Consider the following 12482-nt stretch of genomic DNA (forward strand, 5'->3'; position numbering starts at 1 on the left):
ATCACTTTGAGTCATGGAATTAAAATTCAACGAAAATTCCTTAACAAAAGTGAGTGCAATTAACAGATGAGCTACAAAACATTTGATACACCGTTTCTTTTTCCAAGGAAATAATAGTCCCATTGATAACCCCTTCCCCCTCACCCCCCCACCTGTGAACAATATTTGGTTTCCCGACTATTGTTTATGGGAACCGTGAAGAAACTTTGTACTGTTGTAGTTGATGGTAAGAATTAGACGTAACCGTGAAGCAATCTGCCAAAAAGGGGGCTTCGTTCTCAATTTAAAGTCGTGGTTTGTAGCTCATAGGCATTCCATTTAGCATGTACTTTCAAGAGAAATAATTGGAATTAATCAACACGGTTTTAAAGGCTACTAGTTATATTTAGAACTACCAATAACATATTTAGATAGCTGTAGCAGATACAGCGTCTTTGGACCCCGGGAAGATAATTTCTCATTGTGTTAGACACAAACAACACTTGCATCATCACTATGGCTACAGTGGCCCGGGCGAGTTCCCCAACCGTCGTGCTTACATTCAAACAATGAAGGTTCTCTTCCACCACAATTGACATGATACATCCAGATTTTGCCAGTCCCCGGGCCGTATCTTGCATTGTGAGGAGCAGAGGATGCACGAGAGAATCCCAACTGGCGACAAACCACGTTGGCATCACTGATACCCCAGCTATGATCACAAACAGTTCCCCACGTTCCGTTATAGAAGACTTCAACACGGCCGCTTGACGCCCCGCCATTTGCTAAGCGAATTGATCCTTATTGGCGAAGGAAGCAGTGAACAAAAAATAAAAGCCATGAACAGTATTAGGAAGCAGCTACTTTGTGTCTTAAAATAAAGCGTCATAATGTTCACAAGCCCTCTTTGTGATACCTCTTTTTCTTTGAGTTTAAAATTTAAAGCTTGTTGAACCTCAGCGGTGAACATCGTTTAACAACATCGAAAGGATGCTGAAGGAAGTGTTGAAACCGCACCGTTTTCCCGAGACTTAGGGTTTTACAGATTTTTGCATCAAGGATAACACCAGAAATCGCGACCAACTGAAAACACTAACATAGCCAATTTCCAAAACTGGAAAGCAGTCATACTTCTTCAGAGCCCATTCAACGTGGGCTGATCCAGGCCACGAACTCGCCAAAAACTCGCTTCCTCCACGTGTTCAAGTTGTTTGACCAAAACGATTGATATCGATCTTAGTAGTTTGAGAAAGAAACGGTATAGAGCGCGAATCATGACGAAAAATGTCAGCGCAACGATAACAATTTCATTTTCCCAGGAGCCAACAACTAACCCAAACCATAGTAATCGAGAAATCCTGGACCAGGGAGAGGGGGAGGGAAGACAAGGGAAGAGAATTTTGGCAACCCTCGTCTACTCCCACAAATTAGATGACATCTACGGAAACCACTAGGCAGACCTGTGCCTATGTCCGCAGAAAGCTGTTTAATGGGGCTAGGTCACGCTGTTTTAGGTAATTTTGTTTAATTTTGTTAGTTATGAGCTCTAAACGTCAAATTGGGAGAGCAAGAGTCTTTCATTTGCAAAATCACGGCCACATAACAACGGAGAGTGATTTTCCAGCTGTTTAAATGGCATTTTGATATAAACTGATATAAATTTGAAAAAAGGTGGGCCGACGTTTTTCAAATTTACCCAAATGCAATCCATTGCAATCCTCCCCAGTTTTGTCCATCCTTGTCCCTTCTTAGCTTTCCTGTGTTTTGTTTGAGTTCTTCTATAATTTTGAGCCGTTACTTTGTTATTTCAGTTAATTCTATGACCATTTGATCAATGCTGAGATTGCCTAAAATTGCGTGACCTAGTAGCCCCTTTAAGTCCCCAAATTGTTTAAAAAGGTATTTTAACGGAGGAACACAAAATCACCGAAATCGATGCTTAAACCAAATTACTCCGAATCTGTGGCAAACACGACTTTAAAACGTTGTTTATTTCTGAAGTGAATGTCTATCTTCTCAGTTTTGTAACTGATACCCAGGATTTTCCTTTCGTGTAATTAATCACTCCTATAAGGTTGGGAATGTACAACATGTAAGAAGCTAAAAGAAATGTCGCTTAATGAAGATGTCAGTGGAATGTTATCTTTGTTGATGTCATCCAAGTCCCACCACGGGAGTACACTAGCTTGAATCATCTCAACGCTGCAAATTACTTTTTTAACCGTACTGCATGTTGTCATGTATCTAATTTGACCAGCCTCCCCCATCACATTTGCATTGCACACATCCAAGAAAATAATTTAATAGTGAGCTACCTTTGAGAATGCTCCTTAGTTTCTTGAGTTTCTCTATAAGATACAATTATAAAAGACTAATAAGTCAATAATTGAAACCCCTTGGTTAAGTACAGTCATTTTAACATGTACTGGTTTCCTGATTAAAAAGAGAGTAAAGAAAATGAATCGAACCATATAAATAAGCGTTATTACTCTATCTGGACAGAAGAAGAACAGGGCAGGTTGCTCGAGGCCTGGTTAGTGCTAATCTTTGGTTAAGAGGAATCAAAACATATAGGTTTTCATGGTATTTAACGCTGGTGACCGCTAACCATGCTTCGGGCAACCCGGGCCAGATGAACACTGCATGGCCGTGGGAGGAGAAGAGAGGTGGTTATGGCTTCGCTGCCGATCACCGTCACTTATAATCCTGTGTGTGAGCTATTTGTTATAGTAAAGATTCCTTATCATCTTCAATGCACCTTCCCATTTCTATGAACCTTCCCATTTCTATGAACAATCCTTCAATAATTATGACCCCCATGATTAAATCAGTGATTCTGTTCCAACAGGATCATCACATGAACTGCATGCTATTGGTCTGACCGATACGCGCGCCACTCATAAAGTCTTTTCGCGCTATCTACACCATCTACATGTTCCAGCACTCGGCCCTCTTTGACTGAGTTCCTTCTTGACTTATGGCTGTTTCTGCTTAGGTGGCCTCATACACCGTAAGCCTTTTTTAGTGACATCACTGTCAAGCCGGCCACTTCTGCCGGAGAAAACAGGACAGCCACAACACCGGGGACTCCATCGTCTACTCTTTTCGAATGGTGTGTGGGTCTTTAACGTTCCAGGGAACTTATCAACACAAAAGATATTTGTGAGACGTGGCTTACGGTTTATAGTCCTTATCCGAGAGCTATGCACTTGGCCACTGTTTTCGAAACAGCCTCGTGGTGTATACAGAGTTAAACAGTTATTTTTGTCGCTAACTCAATTATAACGATTATGTGAGTATCAAAACAAGAGCCTTTACCAAAAATATCAATGTATATTTTCAAGGAGGCACGCGGGCTCAATAACAAAATCGGTCCCAGTAAGTCTTCATCCTTCAAATATTCATGATGATTTCATCAGGTGTGCATGGAATAAATAATAAAACTGGTAATTTACCCTGGAGTTGCACTTCTTTCACCCTCTCCATCTGCCATTGATCCTTCGCATGATCGAAATCCCGTGCTTGTTTATCAATTGTAAATTGCAGCTCTAATAGTATAGAATTAGAAACCAGTGCTCAAGAAACCTTCAAGCGAGTCTCTAAAATGATAACCCTATCAAAACAGGGTACAAGACGACATGGGGTGCTGGTTGCGGGGGTATGAATGAAACCATACTGCCAAACAGTGCTTGCTCTTATGTAAAGGCATTCACCCTGATCAAATTGGTAGATCTCGTAAACAAGTACACTTTGTGATCATCACTAATTGTCGTCACAGCCATCGTTCACCGTCGTCACTTTATTTTACATTTTGTGGCACAGAAGCTGATGAAATCCTTTACTAACTGCAACCTTCACTCATAGGTGGTTTTCACGTTACGTCATCGGCGCCATGTTAGTTAGCATTTGGCGGACTTCTTTGAAGAACGAGACAGACAGAATACAATAGATTTTGTTCTTATGTAAATATGTGGCAGGGTATTAGAACTTTTTAACCGGACATTCAAACTTAAAACCTGATCGAACGTGGTTGTTTCAACGGAAGGCTCCGTTAAATCTGCAGAGTTCGCATAATTATGATAAGATACCACGCATTCTTTCATGTATATTATTAATTAAAGACTAGTACGTCATTTTTCCTGGTGCAATTTGAAATTATAAGCACAAATAAGAACTGGAGCTTGTGCAAATTTGTCGCTCCCTTAAAAATACTCCTGCTTTTAATATCTATTACAGATTGCACTCGAAATCATGTGCCGCAGTGAGTGAGCCTGAAGCGAAAAACACGAGGCAATCTCCAATCGGGAGAAGAACACATTGTCAAGGCGCAAGCAATTGTGGTTATGCGCGAATGGAGGAATTAAGATGCACGGTATGATGATAGAGCCTTTCGCTTCTCGTATTCAATGTAGATAGTTTGTTTCACTGTCACGCAAATATAAATTCGAAATCGTTAAATGAAAAGGGTCAAGAACTTAGAAATAAATCTTTTAACCACCAATTTTCAGGTCTGTACGATACATCGTTTCTGAGTTATTTGTCGAAGCGTTTCACGCAACCTTATAGAGTTTTGAATGGAAACGTCATGTGATCCACCAATATGGTGGTCGGTAATCAACGAAAACATCTGGAGTTCACTTTGTGATTGAAGCGCTTACTTTTTGCTCATGAGATAAAATACACGTGTATGAACAGATATCTTAATGTACTTGAAAAGCTCAAACTGCTGAGAATCATAGGGATAGACATTTTTTCAAACAAATAGCTTTTTATCATGGTGTCACGCAAGGTGACAATTCAGAAATTCAAAATGCTGTATTTTCGAAACGAAAGACGTCAAGGAACTGGAAACTTGCAAAATATATCTATTTCTAGGTCATCTTCAACCTCCTTTAGATAAAAATTCAAAAGACCTTGCGATTTTGACTTTAGAATTTGATGACGTCACTGTGAAAACCATCTATTGTTTTCTTTCCTCTCTCGAGGAGGTCCAGTTGGGGGTCCAGTTTGGGGTGTACGTTTTCTACCGTCCCTGCCTAGGACCTCTTAAAATCTCCCTTCAATTCTACGCACGAACCGTCGTTAAATTCACGCAAGCATAACATCTCCTTTCCTCTCGGCAGCATTTCTACCATTTAGCTAAACTTCAAACCGCGGATAGCCGTTAGCGGTTTGTCGTAGTGGCAAAAATGGACTTTTTTTTAGCATAAGGTTGGGCATTTGACGGGAAAAAACGTGCCATGTTGGATTAATGTTTTACTCTACATGTTTTAATTCAACCGAGCCAGCGGCCTTAAGGATGTGCAAATGATCGGCAAAAAGTGTTCATTCAAGAGTTCAGCATTGAAAAACGTAACTAATTCGCTTAACGTGAGTTCCTATAGAATTGTAAGGTGAAAAACGCGGGGGGAAGGCCCTTACCGCAAGAAGGATATTCAGCCCTCAGAAATTGAATCGTAGACTGCAAACTCGACCGCAAGCCATGTCTCGTCAATACGAGATGGTAAATGCCTCTAACAAGCCGAGACTGACAACAGGAAAGGTGGTAACTTAAATCTGAGCATCTTACCCTGAATGTGAACCTTGCATTCCTCGGATCCTTTTACATCATCTGACAAATAATAGTTTTTTTTTCAGTGATGCTGAATTCATTAACAAAGGTATAAACTAGTGAAAAAAAAGTGCATTAAAAACAAGTTAAAGCTATACCGCGAGTAACAATTTCATGACAATTTTTTGACTTTAGTCCCAATCATCTGCTTTTATATGTGCCCGGTTGACCGTCCTTGTTTGGTTTAAACTGAAGGTTTCGCCTACCACTCAAGCCTTTGTACTTGAAGACGTCTGCAATGTGCCCTTCAGTAGAATAAGAGACCAGGCTAGACTGGTTGCCAAGACTGTTGCTTTGCGAAAAACGACCTTGAGTTTTTTCCCAATGGCAGCCCCCTGTTCCACTTTACCAGGACGAATTGTTTAATAAAAGCATCCTTGTTTCTCTGTGTTTTGTAATATTTATCTGTAAATTTTTTTTTGTGTATCGTAAGGCAAACCTCAATATATAAATAAAGCCGGAAAAACAAAGTTTATTACTCAGTTTGACGGTGTCTTAATGAAAGAGGCCCTAAACACGAAATTAGGTCCAATTAGCCGAGGATATCCCGCTGGGTAGTAATTACGTGATGGACAAACGTCCTGTTCAAGGAATTAAATGTTAACCTATGGTTAGCGCAGTACATCCGAATTTTAAACCAGTCAAAATTACTTTCAACATGCACTCCATTGAAAAACGTTCTTTTCCTAGTCTGTATCAGTTTAAATTGAGGGACCCACACTAATGTGGATATGTTTTCTGAACATCACAACTCTGCACTGAAAGAGACTCGTAAACAGAAATCTGAATCTGTAAGTGGTGCCTCTTCTACTGACACTTAACAAGGGCTCCAATTTGTGGAATCCCGCTAAGAGTAAATTCAGTGCAAACTCGTGTTTTTTCATCGAGTATATCAGAAGAATAAGACCTTTCAGGGTTTTTATATGCCGTTTTCGTAAATGGCAGTTTCTGTGCTCTGCCACTTCGTGGTTTAGTAGGGTAGAGACAGAACCCTTGTTATGAAAGTCCACCGTGAACTTTCCAATTGAAGGGTCTTAACTGGTGTAACCAGTTTTTATGGTTTTAACACTTTAATCCAGAGTAGAGCGCTATTTGTGAGACCCGAAACCTCGACTAGATAGCCAAACCATTTAGGGTAAACCTTAAAAAACACAAAAGCGTGGACGCGTGAGGAAATGCCTTGTGCTGATGAGTGATAAAAGTGTTGCTATCAGTTTTACTTACTTGCTACTGAGCACACGACCGACGCATCCTGATGGTGACCACAGTTGTGATTATCCCATCCTGCGTGCGGACAATTCCTAATAGAGGACTCAGAACCTTTGCAGTGCACATTATCCAGCCATATGGAACCGCTCCCAAGGCCAAAACGAGCGTTTATTGGAGCAGAAATGGCAAAGAGGAATCCAAGTTCGCGACAAACAACTTGTGCGTCTTTTTTGTCCCAATCATCATGACAAACAGTACCCCAAGCTCCATTGTGATATATTTCCACTCGTCCTTCGCCCCTCCGAGTTCCTCCAGCTAGTCTTAATGTCCCATCTACGAATAAAACAGAGACAAACCGAAAAATATGTCTGACCGTATTATAAAGTGGCAGAGAACAACAAAACAAACAAAGTGTCGGTCTACGATTACACGATCCAAGAAATAAAAATACGCTAAAAAATTGTTCTGAGTGTAATAAAAAAAGACAGCCATCTTTTTCTTTATTTTCTATAGCTTACATGGAGATGTGGTTGTCACCGCTGAAAAATAAAAACAAGATAAGTTATTAGGGCCTTACTGGCTATTGATATTTCGCCGTAAATAGTTTACAGACTTTAAAAACGAAACAAAATAAAAATCGATGCCAAAACAGTTTTTCATGCCAATCCACCCTCTTATTTTCCGTCAAATCAGTATCATTTTCTTTTAGTGTAATTACATAGGTGATTATTGAAAATTCTCTGCGCTGATTGGTTGCCGTTGAGATGATTATACACGATAATCACCTGGGCCCGGTTGTTCGAAAGCGGATTAACTTAATCTAGGATTAGCGTAAACTTTTGTTTCATGATTTCAATTTTTTGGTGAAAGTTTCTTTTACTTATTTTTATTGTTCAAGATTGACTTTTTTTAATGTAAGGTTTTGCTGAATATCAGCCTTGAACAGCATTTGGCAGTAGAGAAATTAACTCTTTGGTTAAATTTTAATCGAGGATTAGCGTTAATCGGTTTTTGAACAACCGGGCCCAGAGTGGTTTTTTCAAAATGGCCGCAAGCCGTTTTGTCGATATGACAGATGAAGCTAAATTAATTGTTTCAAAGAAAATGCATATTTTCAAATAATCATCTATGTAATTACACTAAAACAATTATTCGCCTCACGCTCGGTGAATATCAGCGAGTAAAACCTTGCATTCGGCTCGGTTTTTATTCACCGATAAACCCTTCACCTCGCCTTGGCCAATAATTGAGAGCTTTAGCAAAGACAACGGAGACGGCAACGAGAACGTCACAAATTTGCATATTTAGTGCGCAAAACAATAGCTTTGCACGCCCTGCACGTGCGTTTTTAACTTTTGTTCATTTCTTTGCCGTCGTCAGCAAAACAACAACGTGAAATAGCCAAATTTGAGGTTTAGTAGAGGACGTCAGCACTTGAGGATAAATTTTCATTTTGTCCCCTAAATTAAGCTTGACTCATATCGGTTTCATTCTTGAGGGACTGCCACGCCATTGTCACGTTAAGAGCTTCTGCCTGAGAGACCGGGGCAGACTTGGAAATGAAGGTCGGCCGATTTCGCTTAAAATTGGTACACAAAGTACTAATGTCGACTTATGTAATATGCCAAAGTTTCAGCTTCAACGACTTTTTTTTAGCCGAGTTCTGGATATCAGCCCCTCAGGGGTCCCCAGAGGCTGATTTTCAGTGCAATTTTGACCACTTTTAAATCTCTCTTTTAGCAACATGAAATTAATTTCAGGCAAAAACAAAACCATCTTTGTAAAGCCCTATCCTTAGGCTTTTATGGGTGAGAACATTAGCTCATGGAAACTTTTCGCTAGCCTGTGGCTGTTATCACAACTTGGTCATATTTGAAGCATATGAGAAGCATCCGGAAATGGCCTCTTTTTCAGACCAAATATTTTCCATGCCCATGTTTTATATCTTGAGGTCTTAGTATCCCTGCAAAGTTCAGCCCTTAGTTTAGTAATATCAAGAAAAAAATACTAAGGTTGAGGCTTTTTACTAAGAAAAAAACTTACGAGAAGATGGCTAACCGGCCCACTTCCGGTTAAAGTTTCAACAAAGCGTGTCTGCAAAAATCAGCCATTAATTTCGATTATCTTTTTTCCTTCCAAGTTATGGTTAAAAGAGACTCTGAAGTTAATTGTCACCGAAAAGACTTGCCGTTAATAAGAAATTTTTATGTGATTGTTTTAGGACCGATCAGATAGTGGTCCGACAGCGGTTATTAATTTCTTGGAAGAAGTCTTGAAAATTACGGACAATAGAGCCGCTGCGAAAACTCTTTATTTACCTAACAACACATCTCTTGCCGGTAAATCACAATGCAAAATTGCATCTTTTTCGTCCAAACTGCAATGTTAAGTTTATCTCCTTTGTTCAACTCGTTCAACGTATCACGTCTGTGGCCCGTAGTAATGAAGCGCTAATTAAATCAGATATAAGCAAGCTTTGTAGTTCCATTCAGTAGTACTATAACTCACCTGTTTGGGCTTCAATATTATCTAAAGAAAAAGGAACTTATCGGTCTCTTAAAAGCAACCACAACATCTGTCGTGACACTACTTGAGAATTGTTTTGAACCTTTAAGAAATTTCGAATATAATTAAAGCTAAACGTCTAACACAAATTGCAGTCACTCTTCCAGTCTATTTGCAAAGTGTCTGGATAAATTCACCTACAAAAAACGCTTACCTGGCTTCACTTTTACAAACATACCCCTTTCCTACAATCCCTTAAAAGTGAGGTAACATTAGAAACTTTAGCCCCAGCGATAAATTGGTCGCAAGTGCGTCGTTGCGAGTTAGATATACACAGGTCGATTAATACCGTACGTGACGAGGTCATTGTAGTTTGTTGGCTATGACTGACTTGGAATTCAGTTGTTTTTTCGTGCAGATTCGTTTTCTTGATGTTGCAGAGAATGATTATGATAGAACTTGTATGAGAACCTCAATGGCATGATTTGTTTACTTAATATTTATTCATACCCAGTGCCCCAGTGTAAATGGCTTACGTATGTTGTAAATGATTGATAAGGACATCCAACACGGTCCGTTTTCGCCGCCAATCCGCTAAATTGCTAAAAGATTACTCACGGGCACTCTTTCCCTTTCTCTATCAGTATTTTCCTTTTGTTGCTTTCTCAAACAGCACAGATCCATGGTGGCATACATACTGCATATATATACAAAGATAGGACAGGGATGGAGTGGGTTATCCTTCCGGTAAAGACTACTGTTTTGGCAACTTGGGAAATAAAATATTTCAGCTTTCTTGGAGCCCTTAAGGACTTGGGGGTCTTTTATGGCACCCGTAGCTGTAGATCACATGAAAAAGTAAGTCTTAACTCTGGTTTCGGTAATAAGAAGCAACCTAGGCGGTAATCGCCCTGGAGGGCCATTATGCATGCTGTAGGTGATAAGGTAAGTCGTCACAAGGCCTAGTGCCCGCTCGTACCTGCTGGAGCTTAAATTGGTTACTGCTCTTCTTTCCTGGACAGGATAATAATCACTGGTGCCCATTTATACATCTGCGTGGAGAGAGGCACTGTTAAAGAAAATTGCCTTCCCAAGACGACATGTCAACGCCCTAGTAACTTGGGGCCCGTTTCTCGAAAGTCCCGAAAACTTTTCGGGCCCCAAAAGCTATTTGTGAAACTGCCAACCACTTGTTTTAGAAAGCCGATCTTTTAACGCGTTTTTAAGGTAACAAAAAGGAAAATGACTGTGAAGTTTGACGACTTAAGTCCTCTCCGTTCTTGAGATACAAAGGGAATTGTGACACCCGAAAATGGCCCGTAAAGTTTCGGGACTTTCGAGAAACGGGCCCCAGGATCGCCCGATCCAGAGTCTGGCCCGCTAACGCGCTATGCCAGTTCCTTTTTGTGTAGAATCCGAATGTAATGGGGACTTTAATCTGTACTAAATCAACAAAGTGCATCGGGGAAGAAATAAATGGTCAGCACTTTCAAAAGAAAGCGGACACCTTGCCGGCTGCTTTGTTTATTTGCGAGAAAAGAAACTATCTGCGATCTGTTAATTAAAGTAATTAAATCTATTCAGTCTGTAAGCGAATTTGTTTCATTTGAGTCCATTTGAGTGCTTTTGAAAGGCAGAGTAGCGAAAGTCTGGATTTCACAATTTAGTCTCTTGGAAAATCAAAACCATGAGTATACGGTGCACCTTTTGCAAAGAAGTTGACATATGTGGGGCACGAGATAACAAGCCGTCAGAGCATGCTGTGACTCTCCCATTAGCGACATTAGATCGAGATGTTACGCCCTGCCAGTCAAAGTGGGCACTGCTGGTAATAAACTGACTGCGTCACACAGAGTTGACAATTTTCCTGAATGGAAGTTAATTTTTAACCAAGCTGGCTCGTCTGGCGTCACAAAAGATAACATAAAGACGATTTGTGATATGTCCACGTCACCGCTGAAAATTCACCCGTTTGCGTAAATTTTCGGTAAACAAATCATGCCATTGAGGTTCTCGTACAAGTTCTATCATAATCATTCTCTGCAATATCAAGGAGACGAATCTGCACGAGAAAACAACTGAATTCCAAGTCAGTCATAGCCAGCAAACTACAATGACCTCGTCACGTACGGTATTAATCGACCTGTGTATATCTAACTCGCAACGACGCACTTGCGACCAATTTATCGCTGGGGCTAAAGTTTCTAATGTTACCTCATTTTTAAGGGATTGTAGGAAAGGGGCATGTTTGTAAAAGTGAAGCCAGGTAAGCGTTTTTTGTAGGTGAATTTATCCAGACACTTTGCAAATAGACTGGAAGAGTGACTGCAATTTGTGTTAGACGTTTAGCTTTAATTATATTCGAAATTTCTTAAAGGTTCAAAACGATTCTCAAGTAGTGTCACGACAGATGTTGTGGTTGCTTTTAAAGAGACCGATAAGTTCTTTTTTCTTCAGAAAATATTAAAGCCCAAACAGGTGAGTTATAGTACTACTGAATGGAACTACAAAGCTTGCTTATATCTGATTTAATTAGCGCTTCATTACTACGGGCCACAGACGTGATACGTTGAACGAGTTGAACAAAGGAGATAAACTTAACATTGCAGTTTGGACGAAAAAGATGCAATTTTGCATTGTGATTTACCGGCAAGAGATGTGTTGTTAGGTGTTACGAAAAATAGTATTGCGTGACAAGCGTTACTGTCTCGAAGCTTCGCGAGAGTTCGTAGTTTGTTTATATTTAGGTTTGTACGTAAGCGTTTCTAAATCGGTGTGTTTTGTAATCTTTCTATTATTAGATTCATTACTAATTTAGAAAGTTCTAGAAGTTTATTGTCAGAGTATATAAATAGACGAGTCCAAGCGGAGTGTTTTTCTAACTAGTTTTTCACAAGCGAAGAGAGTTGGCGTTGGCCGTGTTTAGTCAAGTGTGAAAGAAGCTGTGTGCATTCAAGTTGGCGGAGGCCGTGTAAGTTTGTCAAGTACGTGTTGTTCAGAGTTTTACTTCGTGGAAACTACGTTCATTTTTTGGAATAAATCTTCCTGTTGTTGTTCCGACAACCCTGCGTTCAGTTTAGTTTGCAAGCTACCTTTCCTCAAAACATTCGAACTCGTAACATTGGGGGCCTGTCCGGGAGAGGAATTCATTTGTTTGCTGACTACAGAAACCAGGAAA

The 12482-nt window shown here is 40.1% G+C and overlaps 1 protein-coding gene across 1 annotated transcript in view; it reads right to left on the minus strand.

Annotated features, from left to right (window-relative positions):
• Positions 1–203: 203 nt before the first annotated feature.
• LOC138049587 (deleted in malignant brain tumors 1 protein-like) overlaps positions 204–12482 on the minus strand; it is a 69661-nt gene continuing 57382 nt past the window's right edge. Inside the window, exons 13-18 of the mRNA XM_068895948.1 lie at positions 7318–7338; positions 6815–7132; positions 5549–5590; positions 3435–3527; positions 2295–2327; positions 204–779 (exon numbers count right to left, since the gene is read on the minus strand). Of these exons, the coding sequence (XP_068752049.1) occupies positions 466–779; positions 2295–2327; positions 3435–3527; positions 5549–5590; positions 6815–7132; positions 7318–7338 (821 nt within the window). The 3' untranslated portion in view covers positions 204–465. The remainder of the gene's footprint in view (positions 780–2294; positions 2328–3434; positions 3528–5548; positions 5591–6814; positions 7133–7317; positions 7339–12482) is intronic.

The sequence above is a fragment of the Montipora capricornis genome, chromosome 5 (assembly GCF_036669925.1).
Source record: "Montipora capricornis isolate CH-2021 chromosome 5, ASM3666992v2, whole genome shotgun sequence".
Classification (NCBI taxonomy): domain Eukaryota; kingdom Metazoa; phylum Cnidaria; class Anthozoa; order Scleractinia; family Acroporidae; genus Montipora; species Montipora capricornis.